Source organism: Anser brachyrhynchus, assembly GCF_964034855.1.
Source record: "Anser brachyrhynchus genome assembly, chromosome: 7".
Lineage (NCBI taxonomy): Eukaryota > Metazoa > Chordata > Aves > Anseriformes > Anatidae > Anser > Anser brachyrhynchus.
In genome coordinates this window covers 12,406,959-12,434,567 of record NC_137701.1, presented here as the reverse complement: position 1 = coordinate 12,434,567, position 27,609 = coordinate 12,406,959, and the positions used below count along the sequence as shown (strand labels likewise).

General features: G+C 44.3%; 1 protein-coding gene across 13 annotated transcripts in view; it reads left to right on the top strand.

Annotated features, from left to right (window-relative positions):
* Positions 1-27,609, top strand: part of HDAC4 (histone deacetylase 4) — a 252,357-nt gene that overhangs the window by 199,883 nt on the left and 24,865 nt on the right. For all 13 annotated transcript variants that reach the window (XM_080599463.1, XM_080599474.1, XM_080599469.1 and 10 more), the window contains 8 exons: positions 1,953-2,086; positions 8,455-8,575; positions 13,315-13,361; positions 21,548-21,655; positions 22,207-22,262; positions 23,222-23,309; positions 24,613-24,732; positions 27,087-27,184. In XM_080599463.1, coding sequence (XP_080455589.1) covers positions 1,953-2,086; positions 8,455-8,575; positions 13,315-13,361; positions 21,548-21,655; positions 22,207-22,262; positions 23,222-23,309; positions 24,613-24,732; positions 27,087-27,184 — 772 coding nt within the window. The remainder of the gene's footprint in view (positions 1-1,952; positions 2,087-8,454; positions 8,576-13,314; positions 13,362-21,547; positions 21,656-22,206; positions 22,263-23,221; positions 23,310-24,612; positions 24,733-27,086; positions 27,185-27,609) is intronic.

Below are 27,609 nucleotides of genomic sequence, written 5' to 3'. Positions count from 1 at the left end.
CCATAGATATGTTTGGAAGCCAGAGAAGACAGAACCACTTTTCGTGGTTTAATATCAGCAATTTAGCCAAACCTAGTGCAGCCCCATGAGGGTCTAGGAAGAGCCTACATGGGAATCTTTGTGCTAACGAATACTTTGCCAAAGTGCCTGACATCCCTTGAATATGACTTTCCTTCAAAACTGAATTAACCTCAGAGGAAACACGTGCAAGCATCTACAGACCTTGTGCCAGTTTGAATAAACTGGGGAGTTTTGGTGGGCAGCCAGCCTTACCACTGGTCCACACCTTTGCAGGTGGCATTTACAGCGCTAGGCTTTGCCCAGCAGCTCCTGATGAAGTTTGATGGTCACTCCAACACAGGAGGCCCCTACAGAGCTCTGCAGCACAATCTTGTTTAACTGAACTTTGGCTAACCCAAAGTCAGTCAATTAACAAGCGCCCTGTTCCCTTCCTAGAACTGAAAACGTTGTTTTTTTTTTCCTTGCACTCACCTACAGCAAAGAGAGGAACTGCCAGGCACCTTCCCTAAGGGGGAATAGCTGAGAGTGTCAGTGCCAGAGTTTGCTTCAGAGGGGAAGGCCAAATTTTTCAGCGGCAGAACATGCCTACACGCAGTCAAAAGGTGTGATTCCAGCACCAGTCAGACTAGCTAGCATGGGTACAGGCAGCAGCACGGAGCTCAGCTCCAGGCTACGTGTCCATGTGTGTTCTCAGAGCCTTATTTTACAGGTCTCTTTGAACTCCATGCAGTTGCAAATTGTGCTGTTTATCAGTACTTGAACTGCTTACGTGAAAGCCAGCTCAGGTAAGCCCCGCAAGCTGCTTTCGCGCTGCCAAGCACAGCGTAGGTACGCTCTGGTGGGATTTAGGAGGAGCAGTAGGGGCTGGAGTGCAGACCCTTCAGCGCTGGGTCTGGGAGAAACTCCCGCCTTCGCTCCTAATTCAGAGGCTTTGGATTCTCTTCAAGACCTTTCACTTGCCTGTCTATAGTGTGCTTTCGGACAGGCACTCCCTGCCAGAAACCATACCCCTCGAAGCCCCCTTTTCTTCTGTTCTCTGGAGCTGCTGGCTGAAGGGAAGGACGGATTTAAACATTTGACTGCGTCTCTTCTACTTAAGTGCGGAAAAGGTCTTTTGTCACCAGGAGCGCATGGCTGCGGAGGAACTGCTGGTTCTCTTCAGTGGAACATTGGCTATGAAATCGTAGCTCCCGTTCCAGAAACGTACCCGGGCAGCTCCGGAGCATGAAGCAGTCTCCTACGCTGTTGTCATGCCATAAATACTTGGTAATGCAAAGGGATTTAGCTGCTTGACTCCCACGTTAAAATGAAACAACACGGCTAAATACCTACATATCGTGCTGAATAATTATGCCCAAGTGTGTGCTAATAGACTTAATTAGTATGTTGTCAAATAATGTTGATGCAAAGACTTCAGCACAAACTATTTTACGAAACATAGCGCCTGCTAATGACTTATTCCTTCTGGTTTTTAATCCTAAGCCCTAGAGTCATTTTAGCAGTAATTATAAAGGTACCCAGTGGACAAGTTGTAAGTCAGCCCCCCTCTAGATCATGTTCCTGCGCCGGCATGCCTGTACTCGTACCGATGTTGTCATTTGTCACCTCCTCCTGTCACTCTCACAGCTTCGGCCTGCAGTGATGGTGGCGACTGACTCATTTCTTGTCTGTATCTGTTGAGGATATCTAATGGAAGGGATCGCTGCAGGTCTGGTTCTGTTTCAAAGCAGCTGCCCACCTCATTTCCCAGTGTCTCGGACTGTCATTTCTTAGAGCTCTGTGGTTCCTGGTGAAACACACGCTGCCTTTGTCTATAAGTGCTCTCTTGAATGCAAAGTGCGGTAGACCAAAAAAAAATGTGTTTTTTTTTTTCCATACATCTGGCAAAGTAGTTCCTTTCACTGAGAGCAATTTTGTAACCTGTGCTGCAGGCCTTGTCTACGACACCTTGATGCTGAAACACCAGTGTACCTGTGGAAACACAAACAGCCACCCCGAGCACGCGGGGAGGATCCAGAGCATCTGGTCCCGGCTGCAGGAGACGGGTCTCCGTGGCAAGTGTGAGGTAATGCCAGCACTGGCGGGGAGCGACTGGGGGGCCTGCGAGAAACAGCCCTTGGGTTTGCCTGCCTGATCCGGCTGCTGGATGGCAGGCAGCTTCAGGGGCTGATTTTTGGGATGGAAGGTAGCGCGTACACCCAACCTGCAGCTCGGACTGATGATCGCTACCTGGACGTGCAAACTTTATGCTGCATTCCGGCCTCAGATTTTTATAGCTCCAGCTGTTGGCAGTGTTTTGCCATATGTGGCTTAAATTTAATCCATTCCTAGATGACTGTTTATGCTCGTGCGTTTGCATGTCAGGAGTGCGTTTCTAGCGATCCGATTTCATTGCGTTGTGATGACTGTTACAAATTTTGTGAAACACTGGAGAACGCTCTTGCCTGATGTGAACTGTACTGTTTGCAGTGAAGCTGCTTATGTAATTTTCGGCCCTGTTCCCTGTAAAATGGAAGTCCCTATCAAGTGCTGAACTTTGAAGCGGCCAAAAATAAGAGCACAAACTGAAGTAACCACGTCATTTGATATCGCTCCAATCATAACAACAGGAGCTGTGGAGCAAGAAGTTTGTATTTCTGTGGTTTAATAACTTTTTTAATACTCCTTGATAATTAATGATCAGCCTACAGTGAAAATACTGTAAGAGGAATGAGGGTAGGAGGATGTAACTAAACACTGTTCCATCACAGGTGCTTAAATTAATTTTATTGGACAAGCATGTTTTAAGAGCAAAGCAAACTATGAGAAAAGTTATTAAAATAAAAGGAGTAATGATTAATATTTATTATTATTCAGATCTAATAGGAATGATAAATTAACAACAGTGTTTGCTCATCTGTTCTTTGATGCAGTGTTTGAGGGGACTGCATCACACTCTAAATTTGAGTTATGTCAGCATCTGGCTAGAAATATTTTCTGAGCAATCAGAAAATACATCCACGTGGTGGCAGCATTGCCATTAGATAGCATTCCCCTGTTGTACCCTTATTTATCCCTGAGGAGAGCAAGGAAGAAATTCAAACCCGATTCTGTCTATGGAGATCCATTTAATTGAATTTTGGGATTATGCTGTCTGACAGAAAAACAAGCACCCCACTGCTGTTTAGCTCCTCTGTTTAGAAGTAGTAGTTAAATTGTGCAGTGCTAATTGTCTTGTCTCCTAGATTTGTGCTATAGTTGTTCTATAATGTATGAAGTTCTTCATTGTAGGATCCCAAACAACTGCTCTTTTCCTTCCATTGTTATTCTAGGTTGCTCTCACCGTAGGAGCTGGTTTAGATCTTCACCTCCTTTCCACCTTTGTTTCCCTTATGGTGAAATTCAGCCTCATCTTAACTTCTTTTCTCTGAAAGTGATGAATATGTAATCCTTCCTACCTCGATTCCCATTTCCTTCTCTGAGGATTTTCTTAAAGGTCTGACCTGCCATTTCAGGATAACCAGCCGTGCTAAATGCGCTTGCTGCTCTCTCTGGTTAGCTTCCCTGTTCCTTTACCCCCACCATCTCCTACTCCGGCCCAGACCTGCATGAAAGTTTTTCTTTATCTTGTCCCACAGGATTTATGGTCACAGCCTTTCCCTCTTTCTCCATCTCCTTCCTGCCTCCTCACTTCAATATTCTGTTTGATAGGGTTTCTTCTGGAGCTGCAGACAACCTTCTGTTGTCCTTGACCGATGTAATTCGTTTCCATGGTGCAAAACCATTTGGTCACTCCCCTGTCCTTCATAGTATTTCTGAAGCTCCTCAGTTAGAACCTGCCTACCAGTAAGCAGAGTGTAGGGCAATATAAAATACACTTTGTTTTCCATCAGCGAAGGTAACCTTTGCATCACGTGCACTTTGCATGGCAAAGGGATAGCTTTTTTGATGGGAATGATCTCTGCTGCTAGCTTGGAGTGTGTGCGTGAGCTGTTGGCATCACCTGGGATGATGGGCTTGTCTCCTTGCCACAGGACAGGAGATTTAGATTTAACATGCAGAAAGCTTCATTTTGTGGAACACACTCAATGATACAATTGATTTAGAAGGAATTTTGGAGCCTGGCCTAATAATTGCTGTTATTTTTTCAAATCCCTGCTGCCTATGCAGACAGCTCAGTGAAGGACAGAAAGGGCAGCTATGCCCTGCGCTCCCTCTCCATCCTCACCAGCAGTGGTGTGCATGATAGGCAAAACTTTAAAAGAGCTGTTTATATCAGCATGGTAACACTTAATAGCAGTGCAGCCTGTTATGTTTCTACAACTTTTTAAGGATTATAAATGCTCAATCTGCATAGCAGTACTCTCAGGCACCCTGAAAGAGGTGAATATTTTCAGAATTATTATTAGGTAACAGTAACACATAGATTATAACACTCAACATTTTTCCAGGCGGTACATTTTTTCTTTTTTGCTGAGTTTCTGTTTTATTCTACGTTATTTTTTAGCTGGTATTGCTGACTGACACTTCTGTGCACACTCGTTTTATTTTCACTGTTGCAGGTATGTTGTCCTGTGCCTCAGACATTATGATCCAGTTAAGTAAGCCCAAGGGCCTGATGTGAAAATTGTTTGTGATTATGCAGTTAATCCACTTATAACAACTTGTGTTTGTAAAAGGACAGTTTGAACTTTGACATTTCCTTATCCTCATGTTTCCTCTTGCTTCCTTAACAGTCCTTTGCTGTGGTCTGGGTGTGGGTATAGTTTGATTCTATTGGCTGCAAATATTTGCTCCAGGGATAAAAACACAGCACCCTGCATAGTAAATAATCCTATACACTGTGTATGGGATCAGGCAGCTCCACTGGGATCCCCATTCCTCTTCCAGAAAGAGTTCAGCAGCTCTTGTTCCCCACACAACTGCGTGCTGGAAATAAATTCCAACTCTGTTTTTTCATGCAAGCTCAAACAATTCTCTGTCTCCTGGAAATTTTCTTTTGGTGTTTCTGTTGCACACATGCCCCAAGCCAGAAAAGGGCTCGCAGATAAATATTTTATCATGCATGCAAAAAAATACTTGCTTTGAAATTTCAGAAATGTGAAAACCCATTTTCATTAGGCAACCCAGAGGCTTCTATAGAACCTGCCAAGTGCCGAGTTCCTACCATTTCTCTTGGAGGTGATAGAAGTGATCCATAAGGGGCACGAATATTTTTAGAACAGAAAAAGCACATTGCTTCCCATCCACCACCCTCCTCCCCCCATCTTTCGGCAGTGAAACAGATATGTATTTGCTGAAGTTGTCCAAAAGCTGTTTTACATCCAGCTGAGGGGAAAATGTGCGCCAGATTTGCAGTGTGATAGGTAAGAGTCTGACAGGGTTGCACAAGTTTAAAGATGACCCTTTGGAGTGAAAGCAGTTGTCCAAACTTAAGAACAACTGCGGTTTAAAGTATTGCTTGTTTAATTAAGTTAGCTTTATAAAATATGGCAATTACTCTGGTGTATGTACAGAATTTAAAAGCAACAATTATACTAATTGAGGCAATCGCAATAAAAGAATCTCTCCCCCAAACAAAAACCTGCAATCACTGTGTAGAATAATCCTCCCAGCCTTCATCAAAAGCATGAGGGAATCAATAGGTTTTGCTGTGTGTTTTGGACATAATCAGATCCATGGACTGCTCAACCAGGATCGGGAAGAATGAGTTCCTGAATCAGGGTCCGTCTCCAGGCCTGTCCTGGCAGCAATCCTGCGTTGTTTAAAGTACAAGGGCTGCTAGCTCAAGCCCTCGGGTTAATTGCAGCTGCGGAGGACAGACATGGAAATCAGACCCTGGGCTGGGCCATCTGCTAGAGCTGAGACGTGCACAGCCTTCCTTACACGGCCTTGTGCCAGCGTCCAGCTCGAGGGCAGGATCAGTCCCCGCTCTGACACTGCCGAACCGCTGGGCATCGGCGCGGTGAAGCCTCCGGAGAGCCACCCCACACCGAAGATTTGCCATCACAGAGCACCCAGCCTGTGCCCAGGGAGGTGGTGCTGGTGGTGCCTGGGGTATCAGTCTCTGGAAAGAAGCTTTGTACCCATTTTCATGGCTTTTTGTGGCACGGAGAGGGGACCGCGGCTGGGACAAGGTCTGCCTTGGATATCCTATCTTTCTGGATATCCTTACATTAAAACTAAGGACAAAAGTGGCATATGGGTGAAAGGGAAGGTATAAAAGCCTGTACGGGGTAACTGACACTGACTTACCATGAACAAAAAAGGAAGACAGGATAAAAGTTCAAGGGGGATTTGCCAGATATTTCCATCCCTTCTGGGTCTAACATTTTTGTGATTATTGCCTCTTTAATGGGATGGTGTATTTTTGCCTCATCATTAACCTCAGGAAATGCTAGGTGGTGAAGCAGAGCACAGAGAAAATGAAAGAGGAACTGGAGAGCAGAAATGCCAAAATTACGAGAGCCAGAGTGCATGAGCACTCCTGCAGTGCTTTGATTTCTGCTGCCTTATGGCTCAAATGATTTTACAAAGTGATTTCCTGTGCGCTTTGAAACGTGGGACGGAGGCTTACGCTGAAGCTTTGGGACACAGTTCCCTCAAGTTGTTTTTTTGGACCGTGCTTCATACGTGGAGGTGCTGGTGGCAGGGGCTGTGCGCTGCGGTGGGGGTCCCTGCGCCCCCCGGGGTGGTGTTGCTGCAGCAGGCACTGCCTTGCTGCAAGTGCCGGTGCCTTCGAAGCGGTGACGCCTGTCCTCCAGCACCGCTTGTGTCCGGCACAGTCCTGCAAAGCAAGCGTTGCACGGCACTGCTTCCCAAACTGCAGCAGCCCTGCACAGCGTCCCAGGAGTGAGGGGCACTCTTTGACCTTAGCTTTAGAACAAGTTTTCCATTTGAAAGTCTGTGCTTCTTAGGAATGTGGGTGTTGGGTTTTTTTCTTTTTCCTTAAGCTATCCACTTTTCGGATTTCGTTGGAAACTGCTTCCACAGGAACGTGGAAGTCTTAAAAAAGCAATTGGCATGCTTTTGATTGAGCCACGGTGAGGGCTGTGCAGTGCCCGCTATGTGACAAGGAACATGCTGGCCTTGCACCATCCAGCACAGTGACACTCGTCGCTGCGGCTTGTGTGCTCTCCACAAGGGGCTCTCAGAGCTTCCAGCATGCTTATTGTCAACTACTTATGTTATACTGTAACGGAGAGGAATAATCACGTCGTTTCTTCTGTAGGAATTAAACCACCACTCCAAATGACAACTCCTTTTAAAATGTTTTAGACCAAATCACAACAACAAAAAAAAATCACTAAGTAATTCTAAGCCCTGTAAAATGCAGTTCTGGTGGTGGGGTGGGAGTGCACGCGAGTTTCAGACGCAAAGCAGTCCTCATTTTAGAGTGACTCCTTCCCCGCTCTCAGATGGCCACCTCTTGACTTACCCCAAACCTCAGCACTTGTCAGCTCGCTGTGTATTTCCCCTGCCAACATTCTGGGGGCACTCACAAGCTCCCAGTTAAGAAGGTGAGGTGCATTTTCCACTGTCAGGAGTCAGTTGCCCCATCTGGAATACCTGCTATCCCTCAGGCACCATCTGCTTGCCTTGCTGCTATGGGAGAGACCACCTCATGCTGCACGGGATCTAGCATCTCCGAACAGCACTTTGCTGTTACAAACACATTTTGCATCACAAATGGGTGATGGCAACAAAAGATATGCCCCCAAAGCATGCTGGAACCCTATGGAAAGAGGGGAAAAGACTTCCACTTTGTAAAATTTAAAGTGAAGTTGAGTCCTGCTGACATGAGTAAAAGTTTTTCCATGATCTACAACGAAGACTTCAGTGTGCACCTTCCCTTCTTGGGTTCAACCACCAACAAAAGCAGGGATGAGCATATATGCTATGGTATTTCCAGCTCAAGATGCATCACGGTATAAGAAAACAATTCATAATAAATTTAATCTTGTAGGATTTCCGAGATCAATTTCAGAACAGTAAATCTGTAGTTTACCCTTAATTGATTGAAGGTTGTGTTTGGAAACTGGTGTTTTGGGGAGAATTTTTCAGGTTATCTTAATAATTGCAGTGGAGATGGGGGGCAGTATTTTTGGGCCACATTTTCGTCAGTAAATCACTTCCTAATGGTTAATAGCTGAAATACTGAATAATCAGTAGTTGAGCAATCCCTCTGTAGTTTATCAAACGCTATGATAAATATTTTTAAAACAAACATAAAAAAAAAATCAAATATGACTTTTTATGTCACGGTAGTATTTTGAATAAGGGATTAAACCAAAATCTCCTTTACAAAAGATTTTCTCACGTGAGAACCAGATTAGATTTATTACTTGCTGTCTTTATGACTTGCTAAGTTAAAGGAAAAAAAAAGAAAAAAGTTCAGTAATGAGTTGAGCATTTAAGCAGGGATTTCATCACCCCTTTTCTTTCCTCTTTCAGTGTATTCGTGGAAGAAAAGCAACTCTAGAAGAGCTGCAGACAGTTCACTCGGAAGCCCATACGCTGCTGTACGGCACAAACCCTCTGAACAGACAGAAACTGGACAGCAAGAAACTTCTAGGTATCGTTGGCTGTGGGGAGGGCTCCCCTTCCTGACCTCCAGCATTCAGGCTGCTGTCCACAGCCCCGACTGGCAATCATTTAGCATTGGTGGTGTGAAAGGTGGGCATGTGGGGGTCCTGCCAGCCTCAGTTATAGGCATTTCCCAAGACAATTCTTCCCTCTGCTACTTTCAGCATTGACATGGGTAGTGCAAGATACATCTCCTGTTCTTTAGGTGAGCTCTGAACCTTTTAAATAGCTACACCTTCCTTGCACTGATGTCTTCAAAATCTAAAATAACCCTCTCTGAGGAGGAAAGGTAATTTAGAGTCTATTGTATCCTTGGACACTCTGCTCTGCATGTTAGAAAGTTCTTCTTTGCTTGGTAGGAACTGGAACACCCTGCTAAGGACCTATATCTCCAGCACCAACCAGCTGCATAAACATCAACAAATAGCTGTCAGATTTGTATGGATAATCCACAAGAAAGATGCAGGGGCCTCTTAGATAGTCCTACATTTTGTTTAATTTTGAACAAGATTGTTTATCCCTTTCACTGGGGACTGGATCTTCCCTAAAACGGGACTGCATCTGCTGTAGAATATCGACTTTTTCCCTGCAGAGTATCTAGGGGATGGTTGTTCAGATAACCAACTCCACCCATAGAAACCAAATAACCATATCACATTGATTTTAGCACCTTCCTGTCATGGAGATGACTTCTCCCTTTATTTTTTCCTTTTTGCAGGAGTAGGTGATAGGCCAGAGGGGCAGTTGGGGAAGTTCTCTTGTGGGCATCAGTAAAAAGAGAGTTCTAGAAGTTTAGAAAGTTTATTTTGGGGATTACCTTTACTTTGAACGATATAAAAAGAGGATTAACTTGATGGTCTGCATATTGCAATGGTTGTGGCAAAAGAGCTGGAAAGATTTTTGCAACATATTAAGTATGTACATGAGAACCCCGAAGAGGAAAGCTATTAGCCAGTTGTTCAAACATATAATTAGCACTATATTTTTAGCTAAGTTACCACCTCTTTAAAACCCAGAGAAATGAAAAGTAGACATCTCTGGCTGAATGATGGTGCAGTTAGTATGTACAGTTTTAAAAATTTACGATGTCATATCCTTGGTAGTGTAAAACTCTCACTTTGAGTTAAGTCGTATCCACCAGTCCAAAGAAACAGGGTGTAAATCTTCCCCAGTAAATCTGAGAGGGCTCCTCATTTGCAGTTGCACCACCTTCACACTGACGGATTTCACTGCAAGTTCTTGAAGTATGGCGCTGAAAATGAGTATCTGTCCCCCAGCCATCCACTCTGGATCAGATTCCCTGTGGTGTGAGGCGGGCAGTCCTCTAGCACCTGAACTGGTGGCTTCACCAGCCGGGATCAGGTGGGGTTTGTACCCTGCCTCTGACAGTGGCCATCGCCTGCATGGGACCAGGGGGCTCTGGGCCATCCTAACCCCGCTCCTTTAGGGGCAATTGATAGTCAGGCATTCAATGCCCCTTGCCAGATACGCTGGTAGGGTGGGCTGTGGTAACACTGGGTGTTTCCCGCTCATTCCAGTGTCAGATCCTCTTGAAATATTTTGCTGTTCCCTTTTAAGTCTTGGCACAGTCTGCATCAATAGTTCCACAGGTGTATTTGGGCAAGAGAACAGATTGCTTGTTTAGCACGGGATTTTGAGATTCCCAGGTTTGCTGAAACAAACCTGTTTAGAGAACCTGGGGGAAAAGAAACTCTTGCTCTACCTTTGATGACTTCTGTAGGTTTTCTGTGCCCCCACGTGTCTTTCAATCATTCATTTTAAAATGTCTTTAGAGATTAAGTTTATGCCTCTAGTGAAAAAAAATAATTGCAGTACCTGAGGGTATTCCAGTACAAAGAGTTGCATGTTTAGGTGTAATTTGCAAAGAAGTTCACGTTGTCAAGGGGCAGTATTCCTGATCAATCAGATCTAAGACTAACCTATCTGTGGGTGTTAGACCAGAGCTTGGCTGGGGTTAATGCTGGGGCTCTAGCCATGACCCAAAACTCTGCCCAGCAGCTTTTTTTTTATTTTTTTTCTCTACTATTTAAGGCTGCAGGTGTAGGCAGGAAGTCAAGCCCCAGGTGTCAGCAGTAGGAAGGGATTTCTGGTAGCGCTTAGCTGAGTTTAGAGCTTGTTTCCTAAACCCACGTGGCACTTTTTAGCCTCGAGCTGTTAGGAGTCGGACTCCCGACCAGCTTCCATGAGCATCTTTGTCCAGCTGGTCTGGCTTTTCCCGCAGGCGCCCCCATCACACACGGCCACTGCTGTGGAGCTCTGCCTGGCCACAGCTGGCACTGACAATCATGCCAAGCTCAGGGCAAGAGCAAACATCTTTGCCTCTCGGCATGGCTGCCAGTTATCCTGCCAGGCAGGAGAACACGAGGTGACAACTCAACACCCAGAATTCAGAGGGACAGTGCAGAGAGCTGAGATGGCAAGAGGAGTGAGCCTGGAGGGGACATTTGTGTAGTATCCAGGTAGAAGCTCTCCTTTGGGAACAGGGCAGGAAGGGCAATGCTGTCCCAAAAAAACAACAGTTTCTTAGCTTGATGGCCTCCATAGTACTGGATTTGAGTGAGAGTAACAGCTTCTGATGTGTTGGGAAAGCCTCCCTGAAAAGCCTCGGTGTGCATATTTGTTTGTGCATAGAGGTGAACAAGCCTGTAAGCAGCCCCTTCTTCAGCTATCCTCTCTTGTTGAAAGTTTAAAAGGCTTTTATATTTACAAAACATCTTTGTGGGGTTCTTTTAAATATATTTGTGGGCTAAATGTATGCCAGGTTTGAAGTCTGAGACCAAAGCTTTGCATGAGGCTCACATATGCAAATGTGAGTTGGTTAGACCTGAGTGTCTTGACATGTGTACGACTGCAATAGGATAACTGGCTCCATGTAAACTCTTCGCCTTTGATATGTCTGTGAGCAAGAAAAAGCATGAGAAATCTCAGCCTAAAAGGAAGAACTTGTAAAGCTGAAAGATGAAAATGAGGATTTTTTTTTAAGCTTCTGCAAATGATGACAGGGATGTTGCTTCATCTGACAGTTCTTTAAGTGAATGTGGGAAGGGGGTAAATAGCTCAGATTTTTCAGAACTGTAAGCAGATCTCAATGCATTTGGATACCATGGCTCTGCTGATTACTTCTTCTTCTGCAGTTGTCCCATAGTCTGTTACTTCTAAGCCTTACTCCTTTCTCAACAAGTTCCCTCCTTCACCAGCATGGGAGAGCTGCCTTGCTGCTGTGGACGTTCACTACTGACGTTGAAGTTCCCTTCCCCAGAGGAGCTTGAGCATTGCGGAGATCTGCTTTGCTGTGTTTTATCAGGAGAGCTCAAAGGTGGTGGCTTTCAAGGCAGGTTGCATAACTTTACCCCTTGAAATGTTGCTAAGGCCCTTGAAAGTCTCAAGACGAAGAATATGGATCTCTCTCTCATTTGACAGTGAGAAGCTTTGGAACCAGCTGAACAAATTTAAATGCAGGCAAATGAGGCTGCTTTTAATTTGTGGATAGCAATCATAAATTGTTGTCAAGAAGATAAATATTGAAATAATAGGTGGATTAGATGTGAAAGATGTGACAGGAGGTCTAAGGCAGGATGATCTAAGAGTTTTCATGTGGATCTAATCACAGAGTGAATCTCACTGTGTGCTCAGATTAATAATACAGATGCATTAACTCCGCTTTCAGTCAAAGGGGTAACGTATGTCTGCTATGCATTTGACACCAGCATGGTCCTCAGTAACGTGTGTCACGTCATGGCTAATTCACGCTCTGCAAAGATGGCCTTTAGCACTGGAGGGAATTTGTTCTTTCAATATAGACATGACCAGAGCAGGAACCTGGTTTGGTTGAAAAACAAACAAACAAACAAACAAAAAACGGTTTATTTAACTGTTAGCTTTCATTGGTTTTAAATAGATATCAAGCAATTGAATCTCAGGCAATGTACCACAGATCTTTACAGTGCCTGCATGCGTGTATTTCCTTCTCCCCATTCGCTTGTTGTGCATAGACACATGTACAAGACATGCATATAGGGGGGTAGTGGTGCATATGAGAGAACACATTCTTTTATAAACTGTGCGGTTTATAAACCTGCAGAATTTTGAATGGGTAATAATATTGCTGATGTACAAGCTGAGGAAGTTATGTTACAGTCCTTACAGTAGCAAAATGGGTCTTACAGATGTTTCTCCATTTTTCCCAAATTCTTAATGTTGGTTTTGCTCTTTCAGTCAAAACACGTTCTGTTTGCTTGCCACCGGTTTATTTTTTGTCTTCATCTTTTATGAAGCTAATGTGCTCCAAAGTCTTCTAGCGTCTGTGCAGATGACTGATAATTAGGGTGTTTTTATGATTTCCCATCCGCTTTCAGTTGAAAGCAGTTAAAATGTTCATCTCAGACATGCTGAGCAGTTGTTGGTAGCGTCTCAATCATTTATAGTCAGCATGATTGCCTGAAATGTAGGACAGCACAGAATGCTTGCATAAAAATAAGTGATTTATGGAAGGCTTTTATGTTGGAGAGGCTTTTGAACACATCCAAGTGCGTGTATTGTTTATCTCTGCATTGTAATATAACAGTATCGACTGTGTTTTCTGAAAATTGCTAGAAAACCACGGTCTGTTACTGTGTTAAGAAAGTTTTCAGCATTGCCATAAAATTGGACCAAAATCTGATAAACTTTGACTTTTTGACTTAGTGGATACCCTTTTTTTTTCTGCAGGTTCTCTAACGTCGATGTTTGTCAGGCTTCCTTGTGGTGGTGTTGGGGTGAGTACTCTCTTTAATGTGTAAATAATGTCCTGTTTGTTCTCTGAGTCCCATCGGTAACAAAAATTGTTGCTTTGCATTCCATCAAGTAGGTAATTGCAACCAGATGTTATCCATAAACAGGGTCTGCCTGGGGTGCGGGGTAGCAGTGACAGCCTCACGTGCCTTTCTTCAAAAGCAGCATGAAGATTTTAAACTATTTTGGAGCACTGAAGCGTGTGGGACATTCATAGGCATGTTTCGTCTCTGGCTTTTGGGACAAGAAACCTCATTTCAGGCAGTGATGTTTAATGGACGAGAGGTTACTGAATTTTAAAGCAGCCTTGAATCCAAAAATGCACTGCAACTACACAGAAAGCAAGATGTGCTTTTCATGCTGCTTGTGCTGTGTAGGTGTTTCATCTTCAGTATTTGCACTTCAGAGCTGCCTGCATGCCTCGTAGTGCAGGTGGAAAATATATTAATAAAATAGTGATACTGAAGGACAATTTTGGGGAAGTTCCTGTAAATAGTAAGTTATTGTATTTGTGTCTGGGCTCTATTATTGTCCTAGAATGAAAAGTCTTGCGGGTTACACAGCGTGAGGGAATTGCAGTCTTTGGTATTTGACATCTTTCATTTCTTGAGCTCTAGGACAGTCACGCCTGAATTCTGAAAGAGGTGACCAAAATATCTGGCCATCCGTCATGAAAAAGCCCAACATTAGTTTTCATCTGTCAAGATTTCATATAGTAGAAAAGGCTTTTTTGTTTGTTCCCATGAGGCTACAAAAACAAATACCATTCAAATACCTTGTGTTGAAGGTTTGGGTTACATTTTTTGTTTGTTTGTTGTGGTTTGTTTTTAACTCATTTATTTATTTTTAAAACTGAAAACTTGAAAGTTTTCCTTTCAAGTCAGACTTTCTGCTCCAAAGTTTCTATGTAGGGTGACACTACAGAAACTCGGAGAACAGGAAGGGAAAAGAATGAGAAGAGACAATAAAAGGCATTGTGTTTGAAAATTCACAGTGGTAGTTCTTATGCATAATTGTAGCTCGTGAGGTTGAATCTAGAGGTCTGGATTCTGTTATGGAAATGAAACAAAATTGTTTTCTTCCTGAGTCTTTGCAAAATCGCTGCTTTGAAAATTATCCCGTCAAAAAAAGAATAATCGGCGTTTATTCATACCGCCACCACTGAGCACTCGTAGCGATATTTTATTTTGTATTGTAAATATGCTGCAGTCTCCTAATTCATGGCAAATTTTTGGCTAGAGTTTAAAAGGTTTGGATTTACTCTGCCCTGCAGTCAGGCATGCCATTCAAAGCAAAAATTATCATTTGCAAATGAAGACTGAATGGTAACAAGTAGAGACAGTGCCTGAGCCGAGTGCAGTCCCAGAAGTCTTGCATTAAATCCTAAATCAGGGCAGGAAACGCCACAGAGCTGGTATTACTGATACGCTCGTAATAAAGATAGCGAGTGCAGTTAAGTTGCTGCTCAGTTGTCTCCACAGACCCTTAAATATGAAATAAAGCATTTGCCAACATTTCTGCAGTGCTGTAGTAATCCCGGCAGATATTTTCATGTTTTATCAGCAAAGCTTTTTAAAAGTAATAATTTATTAGAATCAACAATATGTTAGTCAAATTTTTCATAAAAATGGATTTTGGTTGTTTTCCTTGGTTTTTGTTCCCCAGTTCCATTGGAATACAGTGCCAGCTATTCGTGCGCTTCTGCTGTCATGTCTGATGCAGGAAAACATATTCGTCACTGCTTTTGGGATGCATTTCTAACTAGTATGTACACTGCAGCCATATGTTTGTAGGGAAAATGAGGCCATGGTACAGAATGATAGGCTATAGCATAGCAAGCGTTACACGCATGTGTGTGCTCTGGACGGTTTTAAGCGTAGTCCTTTCAAGCCTGTTTTCTACTGTCTTTCGAAGTGTGAGATTTGTCAAGAAAGCTGGTTTGCAGTGTTGTGTGTTTATTGAAGAACTACAGGGAAAGCTGTAGTCTTTGTTAGCATGCCAGTTCTGTGAGACAAGTTGCTCTTGATTTGATTTGCTATGGGAAAAAGCTGGAAGAAGCCCTATAGTGGGATTTTAGCTGGGGCCACAGAGCATGCCTTTCAGTAGCAGATGAAAACCAAATTATTTTCTCCACCAAAGGGGATGACAAGGCATTTTTCAGATGCATACAATATTTTTTGAAGAAATCGGAGAAAAAAAAGGTTTTAAAACATGAGGGCGTTGGGTAAAACATCAGTTATGAAGAATTTCAATGAGAGAGGAAGTGTAATTTAAGTCTGAGGAGTTTCAGCATGTGAAGACTGCTGGGAGATTGAGTGCTTATTATGGTATAATTAAATTATTTTAAATTGTTCTAGCAAGAGAGCTTAAGGGTTCTGCTGTTGTTTGGCTGGCCATCACATAGGCTGCAAGGTGTCTGTAGAGCTCTTTTGACAGATGAGGAACATTAGAGTTGTGTTTACACTCTCCCATGCACTAGATCACCAGGATGGCAGAGCATTACTTGTTGCTGAGCGGTCATCTGTCTTTGTTTTATCTCTGACTTTCGAGTTAGAAGATTGAGGAGAGGCAGCCCTGGTAGTGTCAGAAGTTTGTGTGGGCTCCACTCACTTTGTACTGGTTTCACTGGTAGGAACATGAGGTGCACGAGGTGATCAAAGCACCTGTGGGACATCTGCTGGGCTATGTAGAGATGATGTTTTGTAGCCCAGATTTGAAAAAGCGGGGATTTTTCTCAGCAGAAGTTTAGTTTTCTCTGACTTTGTCACTTAATGATAAGTACAGACTTGTGGATAAGTCACGGGTCTTTGCGTTCAGCTCACCAAGACACCAGGCAGCTTTCCAGTTGTCCGACTGCTTCGTAAGGAGGGTTTTACTCAGGGAACTCAATGCTGGTCTGGCAAATGCTTGCTACAGGGCAAACATGATATCATAAGGAAAAAGAAAGGTTTTCAAAAATATGGCTACTGTAGAATGAGTTGGGACCAGTCCTCTTTTGGATGCATCAATAGTTAGAAGATGGGAAACGGTGGTGGGAATTACAGCCCCCCACAGGTCTGTGTATTCACTGAAATGCTGCAAAGCTGGGATGGGCTGTAAGCAAATGTACTTTGCTGATGGTATGAGACTTATTCAGGGTCATCAAGACAAAAGATATTTGCAGAGAAATACTGTTGGTGTCATGATAACAAGACACTAAATAGTGAAGTAGTACACAAAATTCAATGTTGCTGGATGCAAAATAATGCCGGTGGGCAGGAAGGAGACCTGGACTGGAGCAGGTGAAAGCTGAATGATTGCTGTGCTGAGGATGTCAAATGATTTTATGGGATGGAAAGCTTGAAGTCAAGTCCTTTTTCTGTACACAAACAACACAACTCTCTTCCATAGGAGATATCATGTAGGCTAAAAGAATAAATGGTCCTGAAAGGCGATGTAGAACAATTTGGTGGGGGGAAGCCTGTGAAGAGCTGGTAGATCTTCCCGTTCTGTTTTAAATGATCGGGGAACGTTTGAATTTCCATGAGTTCTTTAAAAACGAGGTCACAATGTCTCAAAATCAGTAAGAAAAAGGGATATTTGTTCCCCAGTGGTTGGAAAGTCTTGGGTTTTTTTTCCTCATTGGGTTGTTTTATACAAGGAGCCTTCAATTCATCGTAGCTGACGCTAGCAAACCTCCTCCCACCTGCACACATCCTGATTGCAGCAGAAAAGGAAGAAAGCACAGAAGCACTTATATCAACAGATGTGAGCTCTGATTTAAACAACTGTAATTTATTCCCACTGATCTTTAGCAACATCTGCAAGTACAGTATGCACTATTTTTACTTAGCAACATTACCTTCACTTCTCTGCAGCACACATACTTTTTTTAATCTGTGATTTACATGCACCAAAGTGTTACGTAATCCAGGATAATTAGAAGAAGATTTTAGAGAAATGAGTTTGAGCATTGAAAATCCACAAAATATTTCCAGCACACTTGCATCAAAATACTTTAAAACACTCAAAGACTTGATTTTATGATAGCTAGTATTTTTAATTCTTTTTTTTGTTGTTGTTTTCACATATAATATTTTCTTTTTTTTTCTGTGCTCATTCTTAGAAAAAAAAATCTAGTGATTCTTAATGTTTTTGATCTCTTCCAGAATCTGTTCTTCTATTTTTGATTGTAAGGTCCTGATTAGACTGTAAAAAATCTTTGCCTGTGTGAGCATACAGCAAAGCACAGACAACAAAAGTGACTTCCATGGAATGTAAATGCGAAGATACTTCCTAGCAGGTCTTAGAAGGAAAAAATAGGTGAGCATTTTAGTCAGTGCTTAAGGAGATGTAGTTAGGTACAGACAGCTCACCAGCCGTACAGCTGGTGTGTGCTGCTGTCGCCGGTGTGATGATGAGCTGTGATGAGAGGAGAGTAGAACTCCTTTGTTCCCCTTCTCTTTATAGAGTCACTTGTCTCTGCCTGTCCCTGTGTTTAGTTTGTTATCTGCATAGCTCTTCGGCTAAAGAAAAGATTAAAATATTGAAACTTTTTTTTTAAGACTGTCCTCATTTCATTTTGAAATGGCTGCCTGTCAGCATATAGTTCAGTACACAGCACAAGTAGGAGCCTCATCGTGTATATTAATAAGGACTTCATGTTTAGAGGAAGGACAAGTTCTTTCAGGTTTCACCCAGAAACATTTTAGACGTTCCTTTTAGAAGAGGAAAGCCTCTCTCAAACGGACCTTCCCTCATTATTTAATAATAAGTGTACATGCAAAGGTTTAGGAGTCTGCAGCAGGACCCAGGAACTGAATTTACTCTCCCCACCTCTGAAAGTCCTCAGTTCTCCTAAGAGCCCATGTAGCAGAAACAGCAGCTCCTTTGTTGGAATAAGCAAGGCTCTAATATTATTCTCAAGGAGATAAGAGTGCTCATCCACTCAACAGCAGCAGATGTGGAAGACTCAGTATCTCTGACGCAGTTGTATCCTTTGGTTCAGGGGAGAAAAAGAGAAATACATGCTCTTGGATCAACAAGAGGCAAGAAATATGCTTCCTCTCTCCGTAAAGTCCTTCCAGATGGTAAGGCTTGATGTGCTGTCCCAGCAACAACTCCTGTGATGGCAGCTACATCAAAGGACTCGCAGGCAGGGAAAGCCAAATAGCGTCTCCCTGTAATGAACTTCAGAATTCAGGAATGATGGAGGGGTCAACAGCAGCCCGAGCACCAAACAGCAGCAGCTCCAGAGCTGGAGAGCAGTCCAGCTCAGGGCCACATTAATAACATTTTCCACCATGGCAGAGTCTACGCCCCTCTGCCGCAGAGCTCTGATGACTTCAGTGGGACTGTTCAAACACTTGCAGTCAAACAGATGATGAAGTGCTGCCTTGGATTCGGGCCCAGCAGTCTCCAGACATCCGTTCTGGGGAAGGTGGCTGGGTGTTAAATCCTTATCTTGGAGATGTATGCATGTGGGATGGGGCAGTGGAGAAGTTGCAGGTGGGAAGGGACATCTCTTGATCCAGTCCTTCTGCTTGGTAGCAGAGCAGGGGAGCATGGCAGAGTCCTTGAGACTGGCTTCTAAACCACAGGTGGAATACTTTCTCTCAGTACCTAATTTCTTTCTGCAGAAATAATAACTCTCCAAAACCGCTCTGTCTTGCCCTCCTTGTTCTTGAAGCGCTGCCAATGCGAGCCTGGTTTCTGCAGGCATCAAAGGGCCTGAATTTAGCGGTGCTTGGCTCAGACACTGGTGACTTTTGCATGGTTTATGGGGAAGGCTGGCACAAATGGACATCTGAGGGTCCTTAGATAAACCTGTGCACGGGACATGTGAATTCTGCTTTTCAGTGTTTTTATTTCTCTGATGCCTTTACGATGAATAAACGTGGCCCTCTGCAATTCTGCATCCATGGAGGGGGCCTGGTACTTGCTGTCATGGGGCAAAGAGAGAGAAAGCACCTCTCAGCTGTTGGTGTCCTGATTCATTTTCTTTCAAGACTAAGACAGACAGGTTAGATTAGCGCAGTCCAGACTAAACAGTGCCGCTGTTATCTCCCTTGAGTGGAGCCTGCAGGTAAGAAACATGGGAGCCACCATGGTGTGGCCCTTGCCCTGCAGAAGTGAGGCAGCGGAGTCCTACCAACCTTGTCCTTATCTGAGATACCAGGAGCCAAAATTAATATTACAGGCACCAGGTCTGTCATTTCCTTAGTAAAAGTAAAGCCAGTATTCTCTGTTGCTTAAGCTGTGTGTATCTCCCACTCACAGACAATGGGAGGAGAGGATGTGAGAAGGCAGACTGCTGGATCTCCCAAGGGAACACAGCAGCGGCATCCTAATTGCAAAGTAACTTGACTTGTCTCTTACTATTTTCACGGGACTGCTGATGAGGAGCCCGGAGACAGACCCTCGCAGAGCACTACAGTAGCGTGCTGGTCGGTAGGGAGGAGAAGAGGTTTGCTTTTCCCACCCTGGCAGGGGCTTTTGGAGAGACAAGTTCAGACCAGTCCTGTCGTCTGCAGGCAAGCTCCCAGCTCCCAGCAGTGCTGTGTATAACTCGAACCCTGTTGTACTTCTATTCCCATGTCACTGCCCAAATTTATGGGGGTTGAGGGGAGCCCTGGCACCACAGAGGTACCGTAGGGCTTTTCCATCAATGCAGTAGCTCTCCCCGGAGTCTGTGACAGTGCACGTATTGGCAACGTCACCTCAGAGATGTTTTTTTTTTTTTTTTTTGTATTCTCCTAATGCTTTCATAGTTTACTGCGACTTCAAAACCGTCCTCAGGGCAGATGATGCCAGAAACCATCCCCGATAAGAGGCCTGGAACAATTTCCACTGGCTTTAGCACAGCCGTGAAGGAGGTGGCTTAGTGTCATACGGGGTGACTTGCATCTCCCCGCAGCTTAGTAAGCAGATTGGATGCCAGACAAAACAAATAATCCGTTTCTCTCATTCTCCTTTGCCATTGTTTCCATAAATACGCTCAACAGAGAGTCATATGTGAAAAACAGCTGGTGATTTTTCACATTGAGAAATGTTGCATTTACCCTGTGATGGATAGGATATCCATCCTATTATGGGTAGGATAAACGTACAGCAGAGCTACCCTGACGTGGACAGTCCCAGTAGTCTGGATTTTGCAAAGGCTGTGACTGGCAAGAAGAAAACAAGCTTTGCTTTCATCGCGGCGCGCCAACAGGCCGGGGTGCTGGGGAGGAGATCCAGAGCCGCGTTCCCAGCGGTGCCCCTGCTGGAAGCAGGCCCTGGAGCCGTCCTTCCCCCTCCTCCTCTCGGCGGCTTCCAGCTGAATTGTAGTAAAAACTGAGCAGGCATTTCATCGTGTGTCTGCAAACCGATCCCGCCTTTGTACAGTTGTTGGGATGAATGTGGTAAAAGCCAACGCTCCTCACTTTTTGTTTGAATTAGAACATGATCCTGTGGAATAACGACACGGAGAATGTCTGAGGAATGCCTTGCCGTTGGCCTGTTGGCACATTTTCGGGGGGAAACTATAGAGGATGCTGGTGCTGTCAGATAGTTAGCGTTGAATTGAATGTCTGTAGTCAGCACCTAGATGCTGAAGGTCTGTTATTTTTGATGAGGGAGGCTTGATGTTGTGCTTCCCCAGGGAAGGCAGTGTCAGCAGAACCTTACCCCAGCAGTTGCTGGCGGGTGTAGGCTGGGCAGGCTTTTCTTAAGTGTTGTGTTCTTATTGTGTCCTTCTTTTCTTAGGGTTATTGAATGATTTTGTATACCTCTTTTTGGCTGTGGGTTCGGTTTCTTCCAGCAATTGAGGAGAAGTGCTGATGTGGTGGTGTTAGAAGTGTTGGTGGGAGACACCTGCAGGTTTACATTGCTGGAGATGCTGAATTTGCTTCTGTGTTACAGCCCTGACCCTTCAGCATCGCAGAGCTGTAGCAAATGGTCATCTCTGGAGTGTCCTTTGTTGGGACAGCCGTCAGTGATGTCACGACTGTCCTTGTGCATGCAGCCAGCTGCCACGGCACTGCTCTGCACGTGTCTTTGGGTGACGGCAGTCCCAGCCCCGCTGCTGCGGAGATCAGTTCTGCAAATTCACACATTTGATACGTTTGAATAACTCCCTTATAAAACATGAGTCTCCGTTTCCTGGCCATCCTCACTGCCTCTAACCGTGGTTCCTCTGTGTCTCGATCAGGTCGACAGCGACACAATTTGGAACGAAGTCCACTCGTCCGGTGCCGCTCGCCTGGCCGTGGGCTGTGTCATTGAGCTTGTTTTCAAAGTAGCCACGGGAGAACTGAAGGTTGGTATGAAAATAATGTTTTGCTTTGGAATGGGCTGTGTACAGGATCAACAGGGCTCAGCTCACGGCTGTGTTGTGCAGGAGGTCCAGTTAGCTTCATTTTAATGGCACCATCTGGCTTCAGTCATAAAAATCTTTGAGGATATCAGCAAGTGAACAACAGACTCCTGGTGAATGTTCTTACGCACTGATTAAAAGGGAGAAAGAAACCAGAACAGCAAGCGAAATCTCTATTCCGGTGTTATCCAAGAGTCTTTTTGTTGCCTTCAGCTGGGCCAGCCAGTTCAGTGACCTCATGCAGAATTTATTTTTTCCCTGAGTGGAAGGAAATGCTGTACCAGCCAGTTTCCATAAATTTCACGTGGATTTCTTCCCACTCCAGAACAAGGGAGAGCATCATCCACTGCCATGCTCTTGTGAGGAAACCATGGAGAACAACTACATGATTCCAAAGCAAAGTTAGCGCTTCTGGCCATGACCTCTGCACCCATCCATGTGAAGTAAACCTTCCAACCTGTCTCATTTCTTTCTTTTCTTACTTCTGTGTGTAGAACGGATTTGCTGTTGTTCGGCCTCCAGGTCACCATGCAGAAGAAAGCACACCCATGTAAGTATGCGTATGGGCTTTATTACCTCGCTTCAGTGTTTGCCTGTTGTGTGACCTACAGCCTGAGTTAGAAAGGCTTTTTGTTAGTTTACTGTTGCAGAATTTCTTATATATTGATACGTAAAACAGTATGCCATTCAAAGCTTCCAGTAGTTCTCCGGAATAGGGCAAAATCTTGCTTTGTGGTATTGGGTGGATAATTTTTAGCAAGAATCAGCATTACAGCCATGCTTTGGAAAAGCACTGATGCTTTCATTTACTCCTTTTAATTGTTTTAAGCTAAATGCTAATGGCTCACCCCATGTGAGGAAAGCAAGGATACACAATTAATAGCACAGCAAACATAATTGTGTCCTGGCATCACAGCTCTGACTGGAAGGTGGCAGAGCGGGAAGGCTTCATGAAGCACAAGCTGCAGTCAGGCATCTTGCATGTGCTTAATACAGCAAGGTTGGTATTAGGGCTTTGCATCATGTTGCACTCATGTGTCTGGTGCGGAAGTTTCATGCCCTAGGTGCTTCAGCGTAGTGTTCTGAGGCCTCTACGAGCACGTCTGCTCCCTCCCAGCCAATCCACATAGCATCTCAGTGCTCCAGTCCTACTCTCCTTTCTTTTTCCTCCCTGCCATGTCCTCTGCCTGTCCACTTTGGTCCCCCCCTCTCACACCTGAGCGCCAGAGGTCTGAGGGTTGCCTGTGGGCAGCTGGCACCGAGCAGCATCTCGTTGCAGCAGGGCTGGGAGAGCACCTCCTGAGAGATCACGAGACACCTGCTGCCGCCTGGCAGTTTTGTGTTCCTAATAGAGCACATATGCATCTTCCAGAGAGGAAAGCAGAGTGAAAGCAGAAGAAATTTCTTCCTACTGTGTTGTGTCTCAGATGATAGATGCATTGGGACCAGGGAGACCTATATTTAACACCTCTCATTTTCCTCTTTTCTCCCCCCTCTCATCACTTGCAGGGGCTTCTGCTATTTTAACTCCGTGGCAATTGCAGCCAAGCTGCTCCAGCAAAGACTGAATGTTAGCAAAATCCTAATAGTGGACTGGGTGAGTAAACACTGGTTCTTACCTGTCAGGAGAGCAGGTTGGAAATTTTTAATGTTTTTTTTTTTTTTTTGAGTTTCTTGTGAGGCCAGCCCAGACTTTGTAAGTCAGTGAAAAAATGTTGTTTGTGGTCTGTAACCCAAAATCTGTTTGGTCGGTTGGTATTTTTTTAATGTTTTAGTAAAAGAAATGCCTATTAAAAGGTCCATAGTTTTCAGAATAAAATTTTAATTAATATAAAACAAGCCCATAATGCAGTCTCAAGGATGGGTAACTGCAAACTGTGATGGTTTATTTTTTTAGGGATGGTTTTTGGCCTTAACTGCTGCGATCCATCCCAGCTTTCTTTTCAAGATGTGAGGACTGGTTGCCGAGAGGGATGTGGGCTGTCGGGCATGGCTGGACCGGTGGTCTGGATGGTCTCAATGTCCTGCCTCGGGGCCAACACAGCCTCTGTACGTGTGGGCTGGCAGTCAGAAGTGTTCTCTAAATTGGATCAAGACAGTGAAATATTCTGCAGACAGTGCAGTGGAATTGAGAAAGAGCTTGTTTTTGATTTTGCTATGGTGATGTATAGATTTAAAAATGTGGCAGATACATTTTATTGATTTAAAAATGTATTTATGTGGCTGTGAAGACATCTGAGTTCCTGGGTATCAGCCAAGAGTTTTGATTAGGTTGCAACAAATCTCCTGTGGGCAGGACCCACAAGTTAAAATGAATGTATTTGTCTTTTTGCTTTACCGGATGGACATCCTTTTCCTCACTTCCCACCGACTGTTTTTCATGTCAGAAACAGGAGTGTTTTGCAAACCCATCCTGCTACGGGCTGCGTTTCTGCACCGTATAGCAATGCAGTAGAGGGTCTGGGCAATGGGTTTGTGTCATTTAACATCACTGGGCCAGACCTGACAACTTTGCAGGGCACTTCCTATCACTGGTCACCCTACAGACTGATTAAAAATGCAAATTTGGGGCAACTAATACAGCCTTTCCACCCCCAACATCCCTCAAGACTAGGTATGAATCCAGTTCTCTCAATCCAAGTAAATGGGTCCTGTTTGGGTAAACGTTTGAAATTGTGTTTACTCTCATTTATCTTGCGTGTTAAATGGGAAGTGTAACCTGAAGCCAGCTGTGCAAAGCGGGTTAGTCTCATTTGCAATAAACTGTTTCAATTAGATCAGCACCACAAATGAAGCTCAACACCAAAGAAATCCCCTCCAAATCCCAAGTTGATGGCTTTAATCTACATTTTTACTAAGGCACTAACCTCCCTCATATAATGCAATCTCTGTCCCCGAAGGATGTACACCACGGGAATGGTACTCAGCAAGCTTTCTACAATGACCCTAATGTTCTTTATATTTCACTACATCGCTATGATGATGGGAACTTCTTTCCCGGCAGTGGTGCTCCCGACGAGGTAAGAGCATGGATCTGCGTAGCACCCACCCGCGTCTGGTAGGACCTGCTCGGGGTTGTGAGCCAGATGCCCCCAAAAATCTTGGGTAGGGCTGGAGGGAAGCTCCTGCCACCGCTCCCACCCCTGTGCTTGTTAGTGCTTGATTGGGGGCGCCTTGCCCAGGCCTTTGTGGTTGGTGTGTTCCTGTCCAAGTCCTAACAGCCGTGGGCATCGTGTCCTGCCCCGAGAGCTGGCAGGAGAGTGTGCGCCTTGGCAAACGACTGAATGCAATTAGGCTGTGCAGTCCTGGTGGGACAACCTGTTCCAGAGCCCTTTGCCAGCTGTCCCAGACAGCATTTTCTTCCACAAAGAACAGGGCTTCACGTATTTTTCCAGCCTTCCCCCTAACGCCGTAGGATGTTTCTTAGGTGCAAGGAGCAAGTTGTCCACGCTGTGCTGCCGGCACCGTGCCGCAGCTCTCAGCGTTCCTGGCATGGCCCTGGAGCCCCTCACCCTGCTCCCTCCAAGGCACTGCTCACTGCCCCTGCTGTGTTCACGTCCTGCAGCCTCAAGGGTTTCAGCACCAGCCACCAGTGCTGTTGGACCAAATCTGCTGGTTCTTCGTGGTTTCCTCGGAGGCTGCTGCAGAAGGGCTGGGCAGATGAAGGTGGCAGCCCTTTCTCCTCCAGATGGACGCTTCTGCATCCATCACCTTCCCTTCCCTCTGGGCTAGTGGGAGGAATTGTCCTTCAGGGATCGGGGCCAGCACACAGCATCTGCAGACCCGGACCCAGGGACACCTTCCCCATGGTTCACTATCCTGTTCAGCATCCCTGGGTAACGAGACGAAAGCTAAAATACTAAAAGTTGCTGCAGATGGGCAGCATAGAAACAATCATGATTTGAATGATAGAATCAATGAAACCTTCCCTGGCCTGTATGGTACAGTATGCTCTTTTGAGCTGTAGTTTTGGTGTAATTTTGAATTTGAAATCAGTCGTGCCTAAGGAATGTTCCGTTATCATCCTTCATATCTCATTTATCAGAGGGAAATTCTATGAAATGCTAGTTCTGCGTTCTCTGAGGCATTCTAGATTACATCTGAAAACTAGAATTCTTACCCTGTCAATGTTACATGTTCCCATTCAGCGAACATCGATGTTTCCATTTAGGTTTCTAAAGAAACTTGAATGTAACGCGATACTCCTTCATTACCCTGTTTGTGTGCTACTGTTCAGGGAATAGCAGCAGCTCATTGCATCAGGCTTAATTTCTGCTTCAGGATGCATGAAGGCCTGAGACCTACTTTTTTTCTGCTGACTCTTTGAATTAATAATCTAATGATCTCATTTACAAAATACCTAGTATTGTAAGGAAACACTAGACTATATATAGGAAATACTATACCCGCTCTGTATTTACTATCCCTAGTAATTTTTAGACATGTCATTCCAGACTGAGTACAACAAAGAATACAAAATAAATTAAATTTACAAGGGATAAGTAACCCACCTTAGATGGATGTACCCACTGTGTTTTTCTACCAGCACTATTTGCAATGATACAAAGAATGTGAAATAAAAGCTCTGCAGCTTTATTTAGCTTAATTATCTGGCTGTGTATCGTATACCAGAATTAGTATTCAGTTATTATTTTTTTTTCTGTATTCAGAGACCTGTCTGAATGCAGGCGTTTAGGGTTCAAAATGATTGGGGGAAGCATGGCTTGTTTCTCAGCAAATGAGTTACTGGAAGCCCCTGGTTTATTTTTCAGTTCTCAGCTGTCTCACTTACTTGCAGTGGATGGAAGGGTGGGGGCATTTGCAATACAAGCCAGGATAGGGATGTACTTATATTTAGCACCCACGTGTCCCTCAAGCAGTGGAAATCTCTTCTTTGTGAATCATATTTTTCCCCAGTAGAGGGGGAGCTCGCTCTGATTAAAACTGTGTTTTTTCCCCAAGTTGCAACTACGATAAAGTACTACAATAAGCTACTACAAAATAAACTACTACAAAACTGTACTTCTGAATATAACCGAAAACAATTTAAGGGAAGGTATTGCATGTAATGTGCTCTCCTACCAAAGGACCCACTTACTGGTGAGGTGTTTTTTGGGTGAGCAGCAGTCAAACACAGCCTGCCTACAGCTTCCATGAGCATCACAGCAATTGTGAGCATGGGGGAGCTTTATTTTTACTCTCTATTTTTACAGTCTGGGGACTGGTTCACTCTAGAGAGAAAAATTAACCTGGCTGCCACTGAGCTATTGAATCAAAATCCATATTCAACTGGAAGAATCATGAGAGACCAGAGAGGTGCTGCCAGAGTTCGCTGTTTCTGTATGTATAACTAAGTACTGTTTCCCTTTTTCAGGTTGGCACAGGAGCAGGAGTTGGTTTCAATGTTAACATGGCCTTCACTGGTGGCCTTGATCCACCGATGGGAGACACAGAATACTTGACTGCTTTCAGGTAGTATTCAAGTTTTCCTCTTACAAACATATTTTTCACCTAAACTGTGTTTCTTTCGTCTTGTGCAGTCCTCCTTAATCTTGAGCCTATCTCTTACTAAGTTAAGAAACTCAGGTTTTTCATCTTGTTGCAGTTAGCTTTCAGAGTGCCATGTAGGATAAAGATGAATTTAGTAAATAGGATATTTCTGGCCATAAGAAGTGTATGCATGACATTAAGGAGATTGATGTACTCGCTGCTTAGCACTGATTGATGTATGAATGTAAAATGTGTACTGATATGAATGAGCTCTTCTGTTGCTGGCTAGAAACCTTTTTAAGCTCTTTGGGTGGGTGCTTCTCTGGATAAACTCACCTGGATGGGGAGGGGAACCCACAACAACTTTTCACAAGTTATCATGAGTTGAAATTTCAGAGTGCAGCTGT